Genomic DNA, 26,256 nt, shown 5'->3' with positions numbered 1-26,256 from the left:
CATATAGATCCTAAAATTCTAAGTGTTCCAGGCTCCTGGAGTTCTGCTAATGGCACAATGCCTAGCAACTGCTATATTTAAAATAGGTCCTTAGTTCCAGTCTTAAAGGTGCGTATTTGACATACTGGAGGAGTAACATAGTGTTCTGCCCTCAAGTAAATATCATGTTAGTGCTTCACACTGCATGGAACTCCCTCTGTGTAGATACAGAATGATAGTTATTGTTGAACACTGAATAGGATGAACTACACAAAATTTAATAAAACTTGCAAATAAAAATATTTGCACTCAAGTTGAAGAGCTGTAATTTCTTTCATAATTAATTACAATTAAATTGTAAGACACTGAGTGAAGTGATCTATCATCATTTTGCCCCATCAAGATAGCTGACAGCTGTCAAATTTGACAACTAAGACATCTTTTTTCCTTCTCCCCCCGCCCTGCTTCCTTTTTTAAAGCAAGACAAAGAGCACTTGAAAGCTCAGAGGGGAATGGTGTGTCTTTCATGGCAGTAGCTCAGTTAGCACCTGGACTTCTGGTGAAATGAAATGGATCAGGACAGGGCATTCAAAAAAAATTTTGTCTAATACTTTTTTTCTTGAAAAATGTCAGTTCATTAGCACTAAAAGACATTTACTGTTTTAGACTATGTTTTCACCAGGAAATGCTTCCTGACTAGGATAGCTTTTCTGAATAAAACCAGAAAGGACACTCCTGAGCAATGAAAATCCCCGTGGACAGTGCATTTGTATAGGATGTTGGAGACATGGGGCACAATTTTCTGTTTTCCTTAATATTCAGACTAGGCTGTGACCCTTGGTTTCTCCAGGCTCTGAATTCTCTCCATTCACTGCTACTGATGGATCTATTCCATGCCATATAAATAATTAAATATTCACTGGAGCAGAGAGACCTGGATTTCCCTCACCCTCCAGTTCCTCATCCAGGAATTATCTAAAGACAGTTTTGTTTTTTAAACACTGCTGTAATTGTTTAATACGAGACTGAGGTTTTGAGGCTATTTCCAATACACATTATTTATAGAATGAAAAAGGAATTGGTAATTTCATGTAGGATACCTTTGTGCAAAAGATACACCCCAGCCTTTCAAAAGTTATTAAAACATTTCAAATACCAGCCTTTAAAGGCTCTCTAGTGTTACAAAGAAGAGAAGGTATAAGAAAGAGGTAGCTAATTCTAAAGACTCAGACATACTAGTTCTGATTCAGTCTGAGCACTTTACATTCAAACTTCAAAAACGAAACCCCCAAATCATTCCCTTTTCCTTTCTTAGTCTCTGGCTCAATAATTGATGAAACCATCTATATGCTGATGTCAGATCTCACAAAAAAGAATGAGAAAATTTCTCCTGCTGCTCTCTTAGGCATATACTTGAATTTTTTACATATATCATATTGAATTTGGCTCTTTCAAAAAATGTCTGAAGTTCAGAGCAGCTGTATCTGTATCAGTCTGTACAATGACCCTCATTATGAGTGTTTGAATTAATGAGCTTGTGATGGTCTGAGTTCTGCCACAGAGAGCAATACATTTCTGTCTTTCTGGCTGGATAGCTAATGGCTGGGTAAAATGACAACATTCAGTGGGTCATCATTATTTCAGTCAGGGGAGAACGGAATTAAGCGATTAACAATACAACAGTTTAAGCTTCAAAATGAAAATGTATGCTATATTAATTGCATAAAATTGGACACAAGCTGGCAGTCAAACAGTCAGGGTTTGTCTCCTGACTGATTTATCTCATTACCATGTCCCCAGTGAATATATCTTCTTGAATGCTTTAAGTATACAACAGCAGTCTTACCTGGGAGTAGGAAATGGAACAAAAACATTAATGAACCCCCTTTAGGCTGTATTTTTGGGAAATATTTTCCATTATTCAGGGGTAGAATCTTATAGTTCTAAGATTTTAATGATTTCCCTTGTTTTAAAAGTTAAAACACAGCCAAATGGGTTTATTTCAAATTCTGACTCAGGAAATAAAAAATGTTCACATAGGATTGCTTTTTATTTATGAATACTTCAAAGATTTCCTTTGCATACTTCAAGCTATAGATTTAGACTCAATTAAGTGTTTCCTTTATGTTTTTAGAACGCTTATAAGAAGATGTAAATAAATAAATAAATAAATGAAGTTTCTATGCTTTTCATCAGGGTAAACAGCTTTTCAGACTTATGGATTCAGTGTTGTTTCTTATTGGATTGCAAAACTAAACACATTATTTACCCTCAGTTCTGCAGCCAAGGGCAGGAGGAATGAACCAATTGATCTGCACCTGACCTCAGCCAGAATTATTAGCCCAGTTAGATCCAGTGGTAGGACTGGGGTCTATTCTGCTTGCAGTGTGAATAATTGCTAGGTTTACTCTTCTCCTTTTCCAAGAAGCTTTTGGGAAGGTGTGTTGGGAGTGACATAAATCAGGCTGTTTAATGAACTGATTCAAGGTGCATCAAAAAGTTCAGACTACACATTGCTCCTGTCCTATGGTTTCTTTGCATAGATGGAAACCTTTCTTAGGGTGCATCTGGAGCCTTATACAGGAGTCCTGCAGAAGGAGTTTTGCATGGCAAAGAGGAGTGAAATAGCTGAATATTATCTTTTAGCACAACTAGTTTCAGTGAATGGATGAGCTGCCTGGAAGGAGGAAGCATCAGGAGCATGACTGAGATGTCAAGTCTGAGAACAAGCTGTATTTTCCATTTTGGAGGTGTGAATACTTGGCAGAAAGATATCCATACCTTCCACAATTTGCCAAATCCTCTTGAGGATTTGGCTTTTTGCTTTTTCAGAAATATCCACAATTCTGCTGTGGACATGGTCGCAAAATCCCATGGCGCGATTTATTCAAAACCACAAAAGCCTCTTTCAGTGACCAAGTGAGATTTCCAAGCAGAGTATTCCTGTGCAATTACTACTGTGAATTTAAATTTGCCTCTCTAAATGCCTGTCAGGGATGAATCAAAAGGGCAGTAGAATAGTGGAAGAAAATCTGATTTGAGTCAGAAAATATGTCATGTGGATGAAGTCACTACATAATTGCTAAGAAAGTCCAAAAGACATCATCAGTCCATGTTAACTACCTAAAGCAAACCTATGTTGTCCTTTCAATGAACAATTTAGGGTAAGCATATATGTTTATAGTAAATGTGCTTATAATAAGGAAATTTACAGAATCACCAAGAAGATATTAAACAATTAAAAAACCCTAAAAATAAAAAACAAAAACCCCAACCTATTTCAGTCAGTTGTGTGGCTTTCCTGAAAAAAAACATCCATAGAAGCGGATTATACGTGGATCCATTAAAAGAATGGGCACTGTTTATCTTCCTAGAATTGAAGGAGGATGTGTGAGACATTAATCTGCACTGAGCTGTGGACCACCTCAGGAAATCTGCACAGCCAGCTGGCACCTGCAGGTGTTCCCCCTCTTTCCCTTGACATCCACCTGTACTCCCTCACCTGCTGTTTCTGCTTGGTTCACTCTGGGTGACAGAGGACATGCTTGAGTTTCAAGTCTAATGTCCTTTCAGTGACTGAAAGGGAGAACTTAATATACTTTTTCTTACAGAACTACTAAGTTGATTTTTAAAAAAACCAAACACTTTTACTTGGAACGTCCTTCAAGGACCCTTCAGCCTTATGTGATGAATTTGTTACTCTGTAATAACATAAGATAAGTAATTTTCACGTTGTAGACTAATGGCCACACCCTCTTTTTTTCAAAGTATTTCCAGGGACCTTAGAATTGGAGCTTTAATGTCAGAGAAAAGGAAGATAAAACCTTAATTCATGTGAAAGTTCTGGTCTTGCTGAGAAATTACATTTGTTGAGTATGTCAATATGGAAGCTGTGGCTTGGAGATTTAAGCTGATCCTGTCCACTGAACAGGGCAAATATTTTGTGACTCAGTTATTATTTAGCACAGCAGGTATTGTTGTTGCTGAACAGCACTGTGCTTTGAACTAATCTGTTTCAAGCAAAGTTGCAGACTCAGTCTTTAATGCCACTATGTAATTAATTCTCTCCACTTTATCCACTATGGCATAAGAAATGCCATGGAGACACCTTCAACTGAAGCCACAGAGGGGCTAATGAAAAGGGGACTATTACTCTTTAATAAAGAATAATAAAGGCATTTCTAGTCCCTGTAGGAATTTATTTCCACTAAAAAGGCAGACTGAGGAATAACAGTAGATGTAAAAATTGTTTAAAACAGCTATTTTCTGAAAAATATACAGTAGATGGTAGAGTATATCTTTCACATCTATCTAAGAAGCATAACTAAGCATTTGCTTAGTTATAAAAAACCCACTGAGTTTTTCAAAGCATAAATATTCACAAAAAAAAAAGTGAGATGGTGTTATGTTTTGTTGTGGTAGAAGTCAGAGGTCAAGCAATTTTTTTGCTAAAATTGCTAAAAATTCTTAGAATATCAAGAAATGTCAGGAATACTGAACATGCACTGAACATTTCACTGAAGAGCAGGGATAATAAAGTGAGGAAGCCCAAATAGGCAGTGGACTTGACACCAGTGTGATGTGACTCACCTCAGAGGGGCTGCTTTTTCCTTTTTCTTTCTTTTTTTTTATTTTTATTTTTAAATGGTAACAATGATCTGTCAGACCATGTTCTTTATCAAAGCTTGGGAAAATGTAATATCTTAGATTCTTTGAATTTTTTTTCTATAAGGTGTTCAGTTTGAATAGCCTAGATTAAGTACATGAAATTTGTGAGTATATGAGAAAACAGCAGAGTAATGGATTTGCCAAGAAATTTTTCTGCATTGATTGCAGCAGTATTACTAATCCTGAATCAGCCTAAATGTACAGAACTGAATAAGTATTAGAGCTGTCCATTAAGATTTGATAAATGCACTACTCCATTAATTTTACCTTTTTTTGTTGAATAAATTATTTGACAAATAATGGTAAAAATCCATCAAATAAATTATCTGATGAATGTATTTTTTAAGTAATCGACTAGCTCTAATGAATATGCAGGCAGTTCCTTAATGAAAAGCATTACTCTACTGTTAGCCTGCTTTCATCACTCATATGTCACTTTTTTGTATTTTGCAACTGCAATCTGTATATTTTATTCATTTACCCATTCATTTACACAAGAAAGGTTCAAAACAGTATGGTTAATCAATCACTGAAGTTCTTAGAATATTTTTGCTTTACAGTTGATTATCCATTACATTTTTTAAAAAGGGCTTCGATTTTCTGGGGACACTGCTCCCAAGAATTATTCTTGGCTTGTATGCTCCAAGTCAAGTGCACAAGAATGCTCTGAAAATTGCAGGGTTTGTGTTTAGGCCATTTTTATCGTTGTAAACACTACAATTACCAATTGTTTCAAGAAACCGGAACTTGAAGCCAAGCCAGACACCTTCGATGTCCCTAAAAACATTCATTAGAAGAGTAAAACAAGGAATAGCATACAGAAGCTACCTTCTCACTGCATGGCACTGGGATGTTTGGATAAAAGACACAGAGAGGATTATCTGGATGATGTTCAATTTTGGAAATGTTCCAACGTCAAAGAGCAAGTCTGTATTTTGTTATTACGGAGGTGATCTCAACAAATGATACTGATAGATTTATACTGTCAAATGGCAAATTGCACCTATTAATGTTACAACACATCACACTTCTGAGTCCTGGTTCCTCACAGAGGTGTGCCAATTTATTGTGGCAGTGGCAGTAGGTACAACAGTCAAGTTTGTGTGACTCTGTCGATACTGTAAAGGTACAAATCATGTTTTCATGGGTGACTTTGAACTTGCTGAACAAAGCCCAGCTGAACAGATTTGATGGGAGAACATTGTGAGAGACAGGTATATAAGAGGGGTTGGCTATAGCTGCACTTGGAGTAGCAGTGATTATTTTCCAAATTTTCCTTTTAATGTCTCGTACATTTTCATAACTACAGTGTTAATAGCCTTTGGCTAACCCTTCCAGACATCATTTCTATTCCCACTTGGATAACTAATATATAGCTGGCCCTCAAAATAGGTACAAGTGGAAGGACTTATGCTGTGTCCACAGAGTTTAAAAGATGAAGTTTCCAAAAACACCAGGGATGCAGAATAAAGCCCTTACATAGGTCAGCTCCCGCTCAAAAAGCTATGATGCCAGAGGTGGGGAAAGCCATGCTGAGATCCTCCTCAGTGGGAAGGAGTTTGTTATTGACTGACATTACATGCTAATCAAAACTGCAGCCACGTCACCCGGCGGCAAATAGTCATTTCCATTCTGCACACTTATTACAGGGAGATTATTATTTTAAGACTGTATTACAATAGAAAAGAAAGCCTTCTAGGGCTTCTTTTTATTCTCCTCCCCCCTCCCCCCCCATTTTCATACTTTTATCTCTGGGGTTTATATTTGTCTTTGCCTCAATCAGGCTTGGGTTGCGGTGTGTGTTAATGTTTGTCCCTTAAAGCTTGAGATAAACTCACTTTTCTATTAAAAAGTTTAAATACTTGTTATAAATAATTTCTCCATACTTGTATGCTTTGATCTAATCTACTGCATAGTTTTAGTTAAAATGGTTGTGGTTCTAAAGATTACAAATATTAGGAGGAAGAAATAAGTTGTAGAAATTATCTTCAGTTTGCAGCTTGCTTTATAAAGGTTTAAAATGCTCTTTCTTTGCTAAGTCCATCTAAAGAGCTTCTGTCCCACTTCTTTTCATGTACAGTCACCAATCTAATAATAATAATAATAATTTTTAGATGGGATCAATAAGGCCATTGCTTTGCACTTAAGACTTCTAATAGAACCTTAATTTTAATAAGCAAACACCTTCAGAAGCAGTGTTTCTGCTTAGGCAATCAGAGGAGAACTTAATTTGTACTCCTGATAAACACTTGAGCTCCCTATGCTTCATTATTACTGCAGATTTACAGCCCAAGAGCATGTTTGAAACAATGTGCCCTGAGACAGATAACCCACTGGTACAGGAATGGTTCTGTTCTCATCATTTACATGCTGTCTCAAAGGCAGATTACAGTATAATCCAAACCACAAATCTCCTGGGCCCCCACTCACAGAAATGGAAAACACCATTGGGTACATGGGCATTTGTCATGACAATAATTTTAATGCTTTTGTGCAAGAATTTTGTGGTGAGTAGCCCTCCAGAGAATTGCTATCCACACTCTCCAGACTATCTTTGAAAACCTGAAAATTCAATGCTATTTGTAGATGAAGCTCAGGATTAAAGGTAAACTTGAAGCTGCCAGATTTTTCAGCTTTCAGTATGAGGGTTGCAGTGCCCTACCTGGTTATTCCAGAACAAAAGTGACATTTTCTTCTCAGAGTCCTTAATTAGCATTTTTTTTCCTCTTTCTCTTTAATTAGCTGTGGGCAGAATGGAAATATTGGGAAAAGATTGGCTCCTGCCATTAAAAGAACTTCCTGGGTGGCACTACTTTGGAAAGAGTTTAATCTTTGTCATGTTGGAGCCCATGCAGTGCCCTCAAGAGGAAGGCTGGACAATGGAAACAGAATTACCACCACCAATGTGCCTTCCACAGTGAAGACATCTGGCACCAGCTTCATCTTCTAGCGTCAGTGCCTATTTTCATAGGGCTTTCCGTATTTCCCTTTATTATCTGGATAGAGAATGAGCAAATTACTTAGCTCCCTGCACCCTTAGAAAACCCTCTTGCAGATCATGCTTCAGTTTGCTATCACTTCATCAAAGCAAGCTGTCCAAACCCTCAAAAAAACCCTGGAGCAGCTGAAGCACCTTGCTGACAGTGGGTTGCCTTTCCCCCTCGGTCTAGTGGAGCATGATTATGAAGAGACACTAAATAAAGGTATGTGAATACTGTGAAAACAGGTTAGCACAAAATATTCCTATAACACACAAAAAGTAGCTGAACAACCACGGGGTTCTTTGCTGTCCAGCTACAGGTCTTTGGCATGGCTTCACTTAGGCAAAGGAGTGAGAGGAAAAGAAACTCACTGGCTGCTCCACTCACCTGTAGGAAGGCTGCACTGGCACACAAGCCTGGATCAACTTCTAGCATCTCCCTTTTTCCTTTTAATTTGCAGGGAATGATGGAAGATCTGGAGTGCTCAAAGAATGTCTACAGGCCTCAGAGCCCAGCTTGCCAGATTTGCTTCTGCAGCCTGCCAGATTTACAGCAAAGCCACTGCAGACCTGCTCTGCCTCCACGCTGCGTACCTGAGATCCCCATTAGGTACAGCTCAGCTGGAGCTGAAAACAAGGTCACAGATGCCTACACTTGGGGCATTTTGTATGTTTTGATAATGAGATTTTCATGTGCTAACAGTGTAGAGATATACCACTGTGCATAAATCTTTACTTGAAGGCAGATGAGGAACAGGTATGAGAGAAACAACAACAAAACCCCAGCCGTGCTGCCACCATGGAAGAAAGAGATAAGGTCCAGAGGAAATAGGAAATTGTAAACTTAAACCTAAGAATTGTAAGAATTTCCTAGTAAAGGATGATGTCTCCCCATGATTTTGTTCCATCTTGGTAACCTGTCAGACACCAGGGCTATCTGACCCCAGAAGCACTGTGTGAAGGGAGGTCACGGTGCTTTGCTTCTCAAAATCTGCTGTGCTCACGAGAAGGGTGAGATGGGAGGCATCACCTTGCAGTTGTATCTGGCAGGTTGTTTCCAGCTGTACCCAATATGCAGCGGGAATTTGGGGTGGAATTTGACCAGAATTATACCTGATAGTTTATTAAGCTTTGAAATGGATAATGCCTTGAAATAAAACTGTTCCACTACCAAGTTTTATGTGTTACGATCTTCCACTTCTTTTTTACAAATCCTCACATTATTACCAAACAGCTTAAAAAGCAACACAGTTGTAACTGACTTGACCATAGATGTTGTGAGGCCTCACTATTGCACCTTCTCCTTCTGTTAGCTCCAACTATCACTGTCAACACAGTCATACACAATAAAGCCCCATTACAGCTAGAATGGTTCCTTAAACTTTATAGCACTTAGAAATGCTCTTGAGACACCAAAAACATTTCGATTCAGAATTGAACATATAATACCTGCCAAATTTGTGGTTTGAAACCACTTCCAATAAGAATTAAAAAGGCCCTCTTCACAGCTGAAATAGGGCTATCAATACTTGACTTGTCTGCCCATGTGAAATAGCGGGTTCTTTTCTCTGACGTCGCAATTTAGTTTAAAATGGCTTTGATGATGACAGGGTACATGCGAATGATAAAACCACAAAGATGACAGTCTAATCTTACAAAGATGACCGATCACTGATAAGAGATTAAGTCACACAACATTTGAAAAACCAGATTATCTGTCTGCTGGGATGGTGTCTGTGTACACCTCCTGCTGAGCCATGCTGAGATGCCAGTGACATACAGAGATGCTTTGTAAAAACCAGAAATGCTTCACAGAATTTCTCAAACCATTGGGATAAAAGAAGGAGAGTAAGAAAAAAACCCCTCTGATATTATATTGAACTTTTTTGTCAAACATTCATTTTTCAGACTAGTAAAGTATTTAGATGTACAGCATATAAATAATTTAGAGGTACTATAAAAAGGTCTAAATTAGTCGATTCTGCCCTATAATTAGCACTCACAGCTATGCTGGCAGTGGGTGGGTGATTATTAAACACCTTTTATTATTGGCTTTATGTACTACAATAAAAAATTAAAATTATACTTACAAGAATTATTAGACATGCTGGTCCTATAAAACTCCATATAAAGTTATTCTTAGTGCTGAGCCAACATCTGAAAATTAAACAGCAGAAAATGCCTTGAAATGTGCTTTTTCAATTACTGTCTCCTTCTGTACTATGATTTGGACACAGAAATAGTGACTTACACTTCTGTGGTGCCATAGTACTTGTATCCCAGTGCAGCAGAGATTCCAACGACCACAGCTGGGCTGACATAGCCAAAGACATAGAAATTCTTGTGCAAGAAACCCTTGTTGTAGATGACTCCCACAACTATAAGGTAGAGGTGAATACCTTCAATGCACATCCATGCAAAAGCAGCTAGAAGGAAATAATGGAGTAGTCCAGCAGTAATTGAACAGAAGAGCTAGAAATTCAAGCAGAGAAAGCAAGAGTCATAATTCTATTAATAGGCCTTAGTCTATATATATTATAATATAACAGTACATGCACAGCAACTGAGTGACTCTAAAGTGGTGATTCAGCCTAGCTGTAATGTTAGTTAACAACACCCATTTGCACATTCGTTCATTAGTGTTTTCTGTAGCAAATGGTAAAATAGACTACATTCAACTTTTAAAATTGGTGTGTGTCTTCCCAGAAAAACTGTAAAAATGGTTTGACAAAGTTGGTCCTATTATAGCTGAGTAGTCTACATGCTTGATCTACATATTTATGTTTTTGATAACATTGTAATTAGGCATCATGAGGAATCATTTTTGAAATAGCTTTTGTTATACAAAGTGTTTGCAAAATGATATTTTTCAATCTGTCAGTACTGGAGTGCTACCTCAGGGAGAGCAGCTCATATTTTTTCAAGTGATTTTAAATCCTATTCAGCTATTATAGTAGGCTATTTTGATAATTTATACATAGTTTTATTTCCTAAAACTAATCTGAGATGCAAAATTCGCAAGCCTAGCTTTCTGAAAAGCAAAAGGGACAGGTGAAGACCTCACATACAGGAAGCAATGTGGTCCTCCAGCTAGCAGCTCAGCGTCTCAGATGTCAGCTTGAGATAGCAGCTCTGGCCTGGATTTTAGGGAAAACTGTTACCCTGTGAGCCACCAATGTGGCTTTGTACAGCTTCCTAGGGGATTTGAGAAGTGAAAATGCTAAACACATTGGGATCACAGTCTCGGTAAAGGTGACAAATTTTAAATGAAACCCATGGAGCAAAGTCAATACACAGCAGCTCAGACGAAGGCCCTGCTTCTTTAGATGACCATTTTGTATTTCCTGTAACTGTACTGGGAAGTCAGGGTCACTGTTGTAGGTAGGAAATGTGGGGGGTAGAAGGAAAATCATATCTTACACTGCATATTTACTTTGCAATACAAAATCAAGACACAAGTGAAAGCTACCCACCTTATTATTGTTCATATTAATTCCAATCAGAAAAATAAGTTCCGCCAGGAAAAGGCTGCAGCAGAGGTTTTTGTGAATTGTTGTTCTAGTGCTTTGAATTTCACTGAAGAACCAGAATGTGAAAATGCACATGGAGAGGCAAATCAACGAAATAATTATTCCTAGCTGAGTGATTCTTGTAAGAATGCTATAATTTGTAACACCCTGGGGGAAAATTATAATATAGTATTTAAAAGAACAGCTTTGTACCTTCTCAAGAAAAACCTCATTCTATAATACAGCTCTTTTCTTCTTTTAGACAAAATATTAATCAAAAATGTTTGTAGAGTTTCACTAGAAATGTACACTTTGGATAATCTAAAAAGTATTGGGTTTTTGTGAGACAGATATAATTCTAGGGGAAATTAGTAATAAACTCTATATATTCCTGCTCTTGCATTTTCTGATATTTCTTAACAAAACTTTTTATTAACATCAGTATCTCCTAATGAGATTTTCAAAATCAGATTATTTTAGTGAATGACAAATACACTGGCAGTAGGACATATATTAATATGACATGAACATTTTCTAATATAAAAGGACTTATCACAGCAGTGACTTAGATAAGCAAACTGAATAACTGTCTTACTGAATTTGCAACATGATCAAAACAAGACTCTGAAATAACAATCACTTCAAGCAAATGCTATTCCAGATATGTAACATGAACTTTCTTCAAAGAAACACAAGATATTTCAATACCGGATGTGAATATTTTCTGTATAAGAATACAATTTCTTTTGCTGTTTGCTATTTGAACAAAGTAACTCTGAAATAGATGACTGTACATCAGCAAAAGGATAGTATTCAGCTGACCATAAAATGTATCTAAGTATTTTTTTACTAAATAAAGGATAAGAGATTATTCATCTCCCAGCCTTTCTTTTCAAAATAACTATATAAGTACCTGCAAAGGTTTTAAATTTGAACTGAAGACTTAGGATGCTATTTAGCAACCAGGAAACAGCCTCTATCAGCATGAAATTCACAGTGTGAGAGAACTGTCTCAATACAGTATATTCATGCTAATATTCTGCTTGCTGTCAGTTCTGATACCTTATAAAGCTGCCTCCTGAGGCAGGACCTGAGCTCCTGCAGATCCCCACTGAGACTCTGGAAATCTATGGGACTTCTTAATATAAGAAGGACATAAATTGAATGGCCATTCTCCCAATTTTGTGCTGGTCGTGAGTGTCCATGTTTAATAGTCATAAACTTCAGATTGATTATGCTGCTGCAAACTCTCCAGAGAGAATTTAAAGCAGATTTTTAGATGCCAAGGTTAGACAAATGGGTGGCAAAGTATTGTGAGACAGAAATTCAGGGCCATATGTTTACTGACCACCAATGAATGGCAGATAAATCCCACAGCAGTCTTAAAGTGAGATTTAAAATGAAAAGCAATGCTCCAAAAATAAGCACAACAGACTGTGTTTTTGGAACAAGATACTTTGCTGCATCACTGCTCTGTAATACTGCAGAAAGGACATAAGGAAATTCAAACACATATGGGAGGAATTTTGTTTGCTTTGTGCACAATAAATTGTGTGTTTGCTGAACAAAACCAGGACAACCTAAAGGGGGGTAAGCGTGTAGATGGCACTAAAATAGGAACATAAGGAATGAAAACAGAAGAAAGTATCAGGTAAAACACTAAATTAAAATAGCACTTACAACAGAGCCACCTGAGGACATCAAAACAGCAAAATGAGTCAGATGATTACATTTGCATGAGATATGAGTGGAGTTGGAATGTGTCAGCTCACAGCCTTCTGTAGCCCAGTTGCCATTCATTGTGTCTGAGTAGTTCCAAAATGCACATTTAATGTCTTTATCTGCAGTCTGGAACAGAAACAAGATGTTTTACTGGTGGCAAAAGGCAGGATATTTCCCATCAAGAGACCTTTCTTACGCTAGACTGCGCAATTCATTAAAAATTGCTTGTTATCTTTGGAAGGTTGAGAAATGAAAAACACATTCTGCAAGGCCTTTTCCAAGCAATTAAAACATGGCTGAGGATGGAAGCAATTTATCCACACAGCTAAAACCCCACCAAACATGTAGTCTAATCAGATTACTGAACCCTTTTGGCACTTGCAAAGATGTTGGAATTTTTACCTATTGAAAACATTGTTATATATACACTTGCACCTGCTGAACATGGACTGGACTCCAAGGTTACAGCCACATTGCTTATCCATTCCAAATGAGCAGTTCAAGAACTGAGACTTATTCTGTGCATTTTACAAAGCAATCTGGGATAAAGCCAAGGTCATATCACACCTGCTATATCACCTGCTACACAACAGTGAAGAGTAAGACTGTTAGTATTATTTAGTACAGTTAGTGCTTACTAAATCTAGTCAAAGATTAAGTCTCCACTGTACTATAGGCTTTTTAAATATATGGAAATTTATATAAAGGTGATTTCTAACTCAGAAAGGAAGTAACAAATTTAAAAGCTATGTAACCCAGGTTAGAACCTTGTCCCGTTGCTCACCTCTCTACAGAGCTGCTTTCTTGTTGTGTTTCTGATGATTCTTTGTGCCAAGTAAGGTGATTGTCTACATATGAGTGAAGCCAGCAAAAATCTGTGTTTGCTGGAAGTAAACCTCAGTTTTAAATAAATGTGTTCAGATTTCAGAAATAACAAAGCTTCAAAACTATAGGTTCTGCTATTATCCCCTAATTCCAGGTCACCTTTTCACATTAACCTTGAAGCATTTCTTCCCTTTTTTTTAGTATGCATGCTTAACTGTCTGATAAACTTCCAGAAAAATCCCCACCTAAGTACAAAACAATCAAGATCCTGTAATATGCTCTGGTTCAGGCATCTACATTTTATCCATGCTACAACCCAGCAAAGACGGCATTATTGCCCTTGTTTTATCCCACAGCAATTTTCCTCTGTATCATATTTAGTATGTTGCACTTAGGATGTCACATTTGAGATTAATCTTATTAGAGTAATAAATGGTAACCTCACATCAGCAAACAACAGAATTATGTCTTAGTTTATCATATGCTGCAGGTATGCTTACATCACATAAAATGATTAGCTAAGGTTTTGTTTTACTTGAAGCTGATAATAAAAAACCCCCTTACCTTGGCATACTTTAGGGTAAATGTTATTTTCTCAAGCTCATAAAGTGTAGGTGGATTTGAGCTAATTGCAACAGCTATAACTGCTGAGCTTACTGTCTGCCTCTGCTCTGAAGGATCTTTGGAGGAGCGGTTTTGAGGCGATGAAAGAAGAGAACCGATATTGCTGTACCGCAGAAAGACAACTGCAACAGTGCCTATCAATCAAACAGGCCATGGTTAGGAGTTTGGGGGTTTTATAGAGGAACAAAATTGAAGACATTAAGGAAACAATAAACAATAGACATTATTGCTGCTATTGTATAAAATATGCAAAACAGATGGAGTCTTTGTGAATACTTATAAAAAATGTTTTAGAGTCAATGAAAGATAGCTTTATTTAAAATAATGTAATTGGAATTAGAAATAAAAATGTGGGTTCGCACTGGCAATATTAATTAGATATTTACATATATATTTTTCCTAGAACAATATATGCTTGCTGCTGTTCTGCAACTGGTTACAGACATGGTGTCAAGTCTTATAAAGTAAAATGTGTCAGACCTGAAGTAAATACTGGGCCTTTCTGAAGTACCTGGCTTGCTTTGATTTCCATTACAGCAGACCCAGGATAGAATACAAGTAGGGAAAAAGAAAAAGGTATTTTAGGATTCAGTGCTGATCTTAAAAAATATAGTGACTTTCTCCCTGGTACCAAATAAACCAAATTTTTAGATACTGATAGGTGGTGAGATACAGACTAGATGGAAGGTGAGGATTTAAAAAATCTTTTCCATGTTTATTAAATTATGTGGTTTAATTCCAGAGCTGTTTATACACATGTGTTTATACTTAGTGATGACAGTAGTTTTAGTCCTTTCTGTAGCACTCTCAGGTACATCTGGGTCCTGGTTTTGGCACTAAAGATTTGGTACTAAAGATTTCATGTTCTTGCCCCAGTGAGCTACTCTCTGAATGGAAAAGATGCACCAGTTTTTGAAGTAGCACTAAAGGTTGAAAGGGCCAGTCCAAAGTCATAAAGCAGACCTGTGTCTTAGAAAAGGCTAAAGCTCAGGTCTGTGGTACCAATATCCAATGTGAAAACTCATTGGATACTCACTGTGCTGCTGGATATGTTACAAATATTAGTCTTGGGACAATAAAGGGGAAAGGGTGATAAAATACCTTGATCCTTTGTAGTTAGTGTGGAATTCAGCCTTGATGAATGTGACATTTAGCTGTGTTCTAGTGGGTACAAGTCTATCCAAGGTGTTTATTAACCCACCTACTCTCCAGCCTTTGTTTCTTACCATTTGGATGAGGTTCCCTTCTCTTCTTTGGAGAGATCTTTATGTAATCTCCCCCTGTGTATACATGAGGGTGGATGTGTTTCATGTGGTGTGAATCAAAAGCAAAGACCTTGAGTGCTGTAAAAGAAGAAAAATACTGTACAAATCACAACTCCATTATGGCCTACTACAATTTAGAGTGGGGTTAATAAATGTGCTACTGGATTGCATAATTACTGTGAGTTTTAAGACTCTATCATCAGGCAAAATATTTCAAGAAAGATGTCATTAATATAACATGTTTGTTTAAATGTCTATGTTTTGCTATTTTCATGCATACATTTTGCTTTCATACTTTCTACTCTTTCCATGAAAAATATAGTCTCTTATTTACCTTGCCTTAAATTAGGTACTGGGAAAAACAATGTAGTTTACTTTGGGAAGAGCTATTGCTTTATTAAAAATGTATTTCTGAAAGGAGCAACAAATCACAATTATAAAAAGGAAAGCATAAAATTCTCCACTGAATAGTAACATTTGATAAAAGCCAATTTTAGAAATATATATTTTATGGTTATCTATCCACACTACCAAATACACATTGCACTATGAACTAATGATGTGTCTTGTCAAAAAGCAAACAAACAAGCATCACCCCTTAGGACAAAAACTACATTAGAGTCTATTGAGCTCTTTACTTGCTTCATTACGGTGCTGAGTTTCAATCACCCAGGATGGGAACAAAAATAAGTCAATCAGGCTTTTTTTTAAAAAAAAACAAAACAAAACAAGAGCAAACAAATGTAAAACTAGACTGATGGAGGAATATCACTAAGCTAGACCATCTGCATTGCTTATAGCACAGCACACAAAAATAATATAAGCTATTCAGTAGACCAGCTGTCAGAAAATATTTGTCAGGGCATAAGAAATAGTTTTCTTTGGCTAGAGTTCTGAAAAGCTCATAGTTCAAGAGCTTGCACCAAAAGAAGCAGTAGAGAGAGAGGGATGATGTTGTAGGTCTTGTCCCAAAATAGTTGTGTGTGGCACATGTGAGACCTGTGAAAAATTTATTCATGCTGAGAAACAATAATAAAAAATTTTAGTGTTTGGGTCCAATCTGGAAATGAGCTCGTACAGTTTACCATTTTAGAACAAAACCAAGGAATATAATCATTAACCTTTCAACATGGGAATTCCTCTCTGTTCTCTTTATCAGCTTTTTCTGTCACCTTGGTGACTGATATCTGCAGTTCCACTGGAGACTGAACCCAAATCCTCTTTTCTTGACTTTCATGGCCTCAGCTCTGTGGCCATGAGAGCCTCTGCTTTCAAACAAGGGAGGTATGGGGAATGGGGCACAAGGGCTTTACAGACAGCACCTGGCACTGCTCTGGACCTGCTGCAGACCCAGAGGTGCTCTGCAATAATGTAAATGATCCTACAGAGTCTAGGTCACAGAACAAATCCCTCCCTACTTTTCCGTCACTCTGTCTAATTTACTTTAGGAAAGGTGGGAGAAGTACAGGAAGTTTGACCTGCCTTGAGATCACAGTAGGAATCTTTCACATCAAGTCATCATATGAAACAGCAAGCCAGTGAGCAATACTGACTGTACTAAATCTAAAATAAGAAATCAGATCACATGCAGTCTGGGGACATTCAGAAAAATAAAGATGAAAGGGTGGCCATTGACAAAGGAATCAGCCATGCTTTATTGGGATTTTCAAAAGTGGCTGGTGTTAGCCTTACCCTACTCTCAGTGAAGGAATGGTAAAACTGTTATTACCACAGTAAAATCAGCAGGTATTGGTGGGAAGACACCAGGACACAGGGAGAAGGTAGGAGAGCAAAATGGGACAGTTGAGACTAACCAATTGTCCTCCTGGGGAATTCCTCTTAAAATGAGAAATTCCTGTTGAGTTAAAGCCACTCAAGACAGAATTCACTAGGAACAATTCTTATTCCAAGTTCATTTATAATAACTTCACTGAATCTAAAAGAGATAAAAAAAAATCTGCAGAGAGCAAGTCCATATTTTGTTCCACTGGTGTTTTTTATGCACATAAGATGAATAGGATAATTTTGTGCTTATAAAATGAATCCAGATTGTGTAAGTATGGCCATACTGAGAGATTTAAAGAGAATCTGAAAACAAGTTCCCACAGACTTTCAATTTATTTTTGTGCTCTAGACTCAAGTGTTTAGTCTCTGAAAATTATGATACCTACACTGAAAGTCAGGTGTTAGTTATGAAAATCATACAAATTAACACCTGTGTCTTTCACATAACACCATTTCTAATCTTCATAATTGTGCTGAAAAATTCCTCAGTTTAATCCACATCTAAAGTATATCTTAGATTAATTTTCTTTATCTTACCTATGTCACTTGCATTAGCATCCAGCTGGGTTGTCTTTTTGAAGCTGTGTGACATGACAAGTGTCGCCTGCTCTGCAGTGTGCAGCAGCTTAGTCAGGCTCTGCCTTTGGTTATCTACAGGTAAAGCTTCCCAGACTGTAATTTTGTCTTTTTGTAAAAAATTGTTCACAGTGTTGACCAAGACCTGTAAGTAAAAGCACGTGCTTGAGAAGAGTCATATGCTATCTTTGGAATAAGGGTAAACACCTCCAAGGCTTGATCCACTCACATTAATGGTGGTGTTTTGAAGGGCTTCATTGTCAGAGTCACTCATGGTGTTCCACGATGAATAGGACAGTGCTTCAACATATGAAACAACTTCTACAGGTAAAAGTGGCCCCAAAGTATTTTTATTAATTTCTTGCAACTTCTCCAGAGGTGTTTTTAAATGACTAATCTGAAAAATGCCAGAACTCATATCTTAATGAAACAAGTAAACACATATTTCTGCAGGTGAAAATCAATCCAATACAAACCACAGATTTCTGCTAATTAACATACTGGTTTATAAGACACTTGTGCATAAACACCCCTACTCAATCAACTGGTTAACCTATAAAGTATTGATGTTAAACATGTCTAGTATAACCTTAACAAGCAACCATAATTAAAAGATGTCATGTGCTATCATTATGCATTTTTTCCCTACAGCAGCTCAGTTTTATTTATCCTGATGATCCAAAGTGAACTAGTAAATATTCCACAAAACTAATTAAGTTTCAGTGATATGATTATTCTGCTTCTGTATTAATCTATTGACTTCTCTTTTAAATTTTATCTGAAGAGGTGGGAACAGATGGGAAGTATTTGTATATTTTTAAGTTGTTTTTTCTCAAATGCAAATTATAAAGCATGTAGTTGAGTGAACTGTACTGCCTATTTCTCCTTCAGTGCTTCAGCTTATAAACTGCTAAATGCACTTACATAAAACAGCTAGTTTAAAAATATAGGCAGGAGAGGCTGACATGAAGATTGAGCTTCCACATTTCAGTCTCATGGCTGAATAAGAAAAGAATTCTTACTTCACAGTATTGAAATCTAATTAAGAAAACACCCAACATTTGATTTTGTATGATCTCTACTCTCTACTGTTGAACAGCTTTTATGGGGCTTACTTTGTCTTTGACTGCAACTGAATAGAACTGGAAAACAGGCTAAAAATCTGACAGTTATTTACATGAAAGTATTTTGACTCTTTAATTTTAGTTTGAGTACATATTTTAAAAAATCTCACTCTAAGATTCTACTGTAACATTTTCACCTAAGTGTGATAAGCAGGTATTATATTTGATATAATGTATTGCATTGCAGGTAAACATAAAAAGTATGTTAACACAATGTATATATAACACTAGGTTAATAGGATTCTTTAAATTTTGAATCTAGTAACAATCAAACTGCTTAATATCAGATGCAAACATATACAATTGTTTTTAATTTATTTATGCTTGTGCTTCATTTATCCTTTAAAATTAGACAACACCGTAGCTGTAGAATAATGAATAGTGCATTCATTAACATATTTGTAATTTTCTTCAGGAATCTCTGTTTCTGGTGAAAAAAAATGGAGTCCAGAGTATTTGTTTCTATAAATCCTGTATCACTTTACACACTCTCCTTTGAGGAGTAAATAAACCAGCGTACCAAGATGTTATGGCTCCGTTTTCTATTTAGTCACTTGTTGACATTACTTTTGTAAGCTATCTTGCTGCCTTTCCTTCTGAACAAGCAAATAATTGCACATCAGTAAATGCAGCAGTGTGTAACTCCAGAAATTACAGAAACATCTGAGTGATTACCACACTTCTGAATTTTTCATGCATCATGACTCACTTTGCTGGAAAGAGAACACGTATATTCCCAGCAAGTTATTATCATGATTAGAACATACAATCCAGTTCAAATAATTTGAAATTATTAAAAAGACTTCTGTAAACATGCTTAAGTTCAATTGTATGCTTCAAGCCTTTGTTAAAAGCTGTTTAAGAACTATTATAATTGAAATAGCAGTTTCAAACAGAAACAATTAAAGGGTTTGAAAATTAATCTACAAACCAATGTTACTTACTCTGGCTAAAGTTCTATTAATATGTTCAGCTATACAGTCTCTGAATAACTCGCACTTGGCCTTTGGATTTTCTGTAGAAATAAAAAGGAAACTAATTCTACATTGCAGTTCAATCAATATTCAATATATACTAATAGCAAAATCTCTTGTCTAGGTCATTCTCCAAACCCCCAGCATTCTGAATTTATGTGCATAAATCACAGCACACCATTCTCAAACTTCAAAGGCTTTATCTTGGTCAAAGTTATAGCATTGAATGAGCTGTTTTATTCAGGTGGAGAGCTTGGTCCCTTTTATGGGACTTCCACAGGTGGAGTAGAGACAGCTTGAATTTACAGAGAGGAGAACAGATCTGACAACTATGAGGGGGTAACCATTATTTCAAATGGATTTCATCACACTGTTTAGCAAAAATATATTTACAAAATTATTCTATTCTCAGGAATTGTAGATGCCACAGCCTTGCCTCTTTCTCATGTCTTGCTGATTATTCTAACTGAAGATAAATTGGCACTGGTGGGTTTCTCAGAAGATGTATCTCTATAATAACACATAAACCTTTATAATATCATGTACCTTGGCAGGAAGTGCCATCATTTGGCTTAAACTGCAATTTTCCTGTGGATGGTTGATAACCTTCCTTACAGGAGCAGTTAAAGCCTCCATCCACGTTTTCACATTTTGCATGATCTCCACAGGCAAGAGTTCCTTCATTGCTGCACTCATCTACATCTGCAAATATTGTGAGAAATTGAATTTTTATTAAGTATTTACAGACTAACACCTTGCTGCTTTGTTGATAATAGCCCCACACACTACAAGCAGTTTCATAATAAAATTTCATATAATAAAAAAAAGCAAAAAATAAACCTGCAATCTTAATGGCAAAACCCCTGCCAATTATAATACTTAGGGATTAGAAGGCTAAATCATAATTGATCATATTTTTATACCACCACTTTTATTACTATATAATACTACATTGCTTGTGTTTTAAAACCATATTAATTCTATCATAACAAAATGGTTGGCATGATGCAAATCATCTGAAATCCATTTTTCAGAGATTAGACTAAATAGATTTTCGCAGCTCAGTTAGAAAAAGAAAAAAACAACCTGCAGACTTGTCTTTTAAATTGCAGCTTTAAAAAAGATGCTGCAAGACTCACTCTGTCCATCTTGTTAATCTAAGAATTAAACTCTGTGCCCTTTAAAGTGCTCGGCATATCCTTTTTTTTTTAATCCACATTTAAATTACATTTGCCTAAAATGTCTTTTGTGCTTCTAAATAAATTGCCATTAGGTAGACAAGTTCAGTAACTGGGTGGGGCACAGTCCAAAAGTAAAACCAATGAGTTCCAGTAAGGGAATCCATGAATTGATTAATTTAGGAGAGCTGGGTACTAACTCCCTGGCTAAAGTACAGATTATTTTGCATTATTTGGTTGGCTAAGGATAAAGATCAAATAACTCAGTGGAGAAAGCAAACTGGGAACTATACCAAATAATTCTGGAGAATGAAGTAATGGACTGTGAAGTGCTGGAAAGGAGAAAAAAGTGAACAGCTTTGGGACAGGTATATCTGAAAAATGAAGTGGTACATGAGCAGGTTTAAAGTAACAGCCTGAGAACCAAACTGAAGGAAAGGAAAGATAGCAGAGGGAATGGAGGAGAGAGGATGACAGCTCCTGTCAAGAACTGGTATGATGCTTAATTTTGGAAGGAAATTGGTGGAAAAAAGCAGTGATTAATTGATCAGTGGACGAGAAGAGCTATCTGAATTGATAGGAAGCCTCCTCTCAGCCAGATGGGTGTTAAGAACAAACAGAAAGCAGATACGGGGTGGCTGGAAATACACTATTAGCATATAGGAACTAGTTTTGCACTCTGCTTTTGATACAAGAATCTTGGTGCTTTTCAAAAAAAGGACCACAAAAAGGAGCAATAATGCCTGTGAAATAAGGTTATTATTAAAAAATGGAAAGATATACTGCATGCATATGGATATATTGAGGGAACTCAAAAAAATACCTGAAGGATACCTGGGGGGCCATGTGTCTATTTGGACAGAGGTCTCCCTGGGATTCAAGGCTGAAGTCCCACCTCACTCATATATCTATTTTTCTCAATGAGCCATCAGCTCTGATAGGCTGTGTTTTAAGCCTGAGGTTCAGAAGCTCCCACGGAAAAGCTGTTCAGACTCCTACACAGGCAGGAAGGAGATGTGGGGCTGGAGGTGCATTTGCCTTCCCCAGCACAACCACCACTCTTCTGCAGGAAGAGCCACCAAGAAGGCAATGTGTTTGAATGGCTTGGTGCCAGCATGGAAGTTTAAAGCAGAAGGTTAAATTATGATTGTCTGCATTAGGGCAATAGTTTATTTCCATATTTAATGACCTAAATGTTTCTCTTTAAGGAACTGAGTTCTGCATTATCGGTATTTGTATGGTTTCTGTGACCTCAGTATTCATAGTCACGGACCTAACTACCTTATACATGAACCAACCTGGCAAAAGGGAAGGAAAATAGTGTGATGTAGTGCTGCACACAGGATACCTCATAATTAAATGCTGTCATTTAAAGAAATAAGGCTAAAGTTCTTACTCTTGGCATTTAAATAACCTCTCACATCAGTAAATTATAAAGCTGTTTGAAACAAGTGGGTGTCTGTCAGTGCCTTGTTGTTTGACTCTGTGTAAGAGAGAGAGAGACTTTGAATGAATTGAAGTGGCAAGGGTGAAAATCATGACAAAGCCAGTTTGTCTAACAAGAAAACACATCACCCTTAGACCAAAGATTTCTTTGGCCTTGTCAACTACATGGAAGACATGTACATCTGAACAAGCCATTCATCGTGTAATGGAGTGCTAAAACACCAGCAACTGACAACAGTCTTTGCCAAAACTTACAATAACCTATAAGCAAAAAAAATAATATTTGAATGCTTTTCAGAATACTGTTACTAGGTATCAGGTTTCCATATGGTTTACTGATACAAGTATTTCAAAACTGTAATGCCATTTTTCTTATCATAGACTTTTAGATCAGTAAATCATTCATTTGTGATTATTGGGCAGTCATGCAAATTCCTTTTGTAATTATATCAGATATTAAGTGTAATGGAGATTTTAATGAGAAGACAGGATTATCCAAAACAACAGCAGAAATTCAAGTATTTTGGCACATCTCTGGCAGCCAAACTGCTATTTAAAGTCTGATAGAGACACCCTGTTGAGTATATGCAAATAGATTTTCTGCAGTTGAGTTGTCCATATGGAATGAGTCCATATCACGCCTATTTAATTTACTGTTTCCAGAAGAAAAAAAACAACTCCTGGATAACAAAATTAAAAGGCAATATGCCTGATCTTGCAAGGTACTAATCAGCTTCCTCTCCCTTTTAAATCAATGAGATTTTCAGGGGCAGCCAACAGTTTGTGACAGTTGCAAGAATGCAGCTTTTAAGTTCCTGCTTTGAAATGCTGTGTGCAGTAGCTGTAGGCTTTTGTTTCTTTATATTTTGTAGTTATGCCTTTTTAACCAAATATGCAATTGTTGGACCACACATGGACAACAGCTTGCTAGTGCTTTCAGCAATCCAATTTTAGTGGAGCTTTGGGGTGAGGTCCCAAACTCTCCTCAGTGTGCTGTGGGAACAGGAGTGGGGTGCCAAGGCCTGTGTGAGCAGTCTTCACAGACAGCATTCCCGAGCAAAGGTTGAGGAACAGCAGCTTTTTAAACAGATGAGCATTTGCCATAGCTCTGTAAAAAAATCTCTGGCCCTTCAGTAAATATCCAAAACAAATCCTGGAGCTGAACTTTGATGCTTTTATAAAAGGTGCGATCAGAAAAATAGTATGTACAACACCACTTAGGCTAGTGTGAAAATAGATTTATAACCTTTTATTTTATTTCTGTGCTTTGTCACTCCTCATTTACTGCAGCAGGCAAGGAAATTCCAATTAAATTAAAAGTACTGAGAACAGTTATTATGTTCAGTCTTGCCAATTACAGGATTGTACCTACATCGCTTTGATTCTTCACCAGCCAGTCAAGACAGCTTGATGTCTACATTATACCTTCTGCTTATTAGTAGCTTGCAAGTGATTGAAAAGTCCAATTGCAAAGGACTAGATGTTCCCTCCCCGTGTCTCCATACTGTGGAAGGCAGCAGCACACACAAAGTAGAAATGTAAAAAGCTATGAATGGCAAAGGTAAAAGAAAAGTTAGCAATGTGGCCCAATGCCAGATTCCATCCACTGTACAGCTCCCTTGTCACAGCAAAGGATGAGATGGAGAATGGGTGCCTTCCCAGTGCTCTCAGAAATACCTGAAGAGAACTAATAGCATGTTCCCAGAAAAGGCAGAGTGGCGTGGATGTCACTTTCATTTCACAGATGGCCATTTTCATGTTTTTACTCTGTTGACTGGGGTGAAAAAAGTAGATTTATATTTCACTTTTTTGTCTGCAGCTGAACATTCAATAAAATGTGAAGTCTAGGGAAAAGTATGGCTTTTACACAAATCAAACAATAGATTTTAATAACTCACTTTCAGGACAGCAGAAAAATGTCTTCAGAAATGTAACATTTCTACATTCCTATTTTTTCTTCTCCATTTCCTTTATTCTTCTATTCTCCTCTTTTCCCCTTCCTTCCCTCCAGTTCCTTCTCTGTCTGCATGTTTCTTTGTCATTTCTTCACCAATTCTACCTGATAACATGTGTGAAATACTTTTGACCCTCAACTCAAAACTCAACATTCTGACTGGATTAAGGGTGAACCAACCTTTCTCAAAGCCATTGTCCCAAGCTTTCTTTTAATCTACTGCCTTGAGGAACATTATCACTTTTTACTTGGGAGCTTACTGTAGTTTCCAAAAAGAGAACATGCATGTATGTGCATGGACTTTGAAAGGGACTCACACACACAGAGTTGTGTACCAAACTTGCACTACTGGAAAATCCAGATAGGTTTGAGGGAGTAAACAAAGAGGGCTCATAATGGCATACTCTCCAAAATTCAAACATTGTTTTTTTAAAGTTCCTGCCATGTACATAGATACATACATTAAAAAGAAGATTTAAGACTTTGCAGAGTCTGAAAATATATTGTGGGGCCCTATAAACTTGTTTAGGATGGGTACCTGGTAGTTCTGTTCTGTGATTTGTACTGAATAACTTGCACTGTATTTACGATGAAATGTTGGCATTTGCTTCAGCTGTCAGCCTGAATACACAACTCTCGGCTGCTTTTGTGCAAGTCATATCTGCTACCCGCAGCAGCAGATCATTGGGTACAAAATACCCTATTATGGTTTCCCTGATGGATAAAGCCAAAAATTAATTGTGGATCAAAAGGTTGTCTTTAGGACTCACATCTTGGTAAAGTAATTGGTACACTTGTTTAATGAGAAAAGGTGCCCACAGGTAATTTTTTTATTTCAGTGTGAGTTTTGAAAGCTCTTCGCTCCTCCATGTGGATTTTCAAAAAGAAGAAGTACTAAACTAAACCCTAGTAGAGGATAAAAAAAGATCAATATGCCCAGTAAAGAGGGAAAAAAAGAGAAATTATCAAGCTAATGATAAGAAGTTAAAGTGACACAAAACCAGTCAGAGAAATAACTTTGAAGACAAACTTCTGAAGCTGAGGAAATATCATAACGTAAAAATCAAAACCTGGAGCAGAAATGGTGCGAATATTTACAGCTCAATGTGCTAACTGTCTCCATCCCAGCTAATTTAAGAATGATTCATAGCAGCTGGATAAAGCAGAGCACTTTTAGATGGATGTGAGCAATGGGCAAGAAATGTCGATTAGATCACTTTCTGGCTTAATATGCAACCACTCTGCTGATATTAAGAGCAGTAAGAAGAGAGGTTGTCAGCACTCACAGACTCACAGGAGACATACCTAGAATGAGACACAGTCAGCATAAAGGTGTAGAGGGCAATAGATTTATTTCTCATTTTCCCATTCCCTGAGGACTTTTGCAACATACAGAGAAAATTACCAGGAGTTTGAAAAAAAGAGAAATAGTTAAAGTTCTTCCATTCAGAGGAAATCCTAAAGGATTGCATGGTTGTTCAGAAATAACTTTTTTCCAGAGAACTTTTCCTCCCCTGTAATCTTGAACATGTTCAGAAACAGAGGCTGATGAATGGCACAGGGGGTAGGAGAACCACTGATCTTGCTCATTGTTTTTGATCAGACTTGAAAAATTACCAAAATATCCCAACCAAGTTTCCAAACAAA

General features: G+C 37.0%; 1 protein-coding gene across 2 annotated transcripts in view; it reads right to left on the bottom strand.

Moving 5' to 3' along the window:
- Positions 1–26,256, bottom strand: part of ADGRL4 (adhesion G protein-coupled receptor L4) — a 73,503-nt gene that overhangs the window by 8,922 nt on the left and 38,325 nt on the right. For both annotated transcript variants that reach the window (XM_069023052.1, XM_069023051.1), the window contains 10 exons: positions 20,578–20,733; positions 20,002–20,072; positions 18,163–18,330; positions 17,895–18,078; positions 15,534–15,650; positions 14,248–14,441; positions 12,817–12,984; positions 11,101–11,304; positions 9,879–10,099; positions 9,718–9,784 (listed from right to left, as the gene is read on the bottom strand). In XM_069023052.1, the coding sequence (XP_068879153.1) occupies positions 9,718–9,784; positions 9,879–10,099; positions 11,101–11,304; positions 12,817–12,984; positions 14,248–14,441; positions 15,534–15,650; positions 17,895–18,078; positions 18,163–18,330; positions 20,002–20,072; positions 20,578–20,733 (1,550 nt within the window). The remainder of the gene's footprint in view (positions 1–9,717; positions 9,785–9,878; positions 10,100–11,100; positions 11,305–12,816; positions 12,985–14,247; positions 14,442–15,533; positions 15,651–17,894; positions 18,079–18,162; positions 18,331–20,001; positions 20,073–20,577; positions 20,734–26,256) is intronic.

This window comes from Aphelocoma coerulescens, chromosome 8 (assembly GCF_041296385.1).
Source record: "Aphelocoma coerulescens isolate FSJ_1873_10779 chromosome 8, UR_Acoe_1.0, whole genome shotgun sequence".
NCBI classification, from domain to species: Eukaryota; Metazoa; Chordata; class Aves; order Passeriformes; family Corvidae; genus Aphelocoma; species Aphelocoma coerulescens.
The sequence above is the reverse complement of the archived record's forward strand: the minus strand, read 5'-3'. Positions and strand labels throughout refer to the sequence as shown.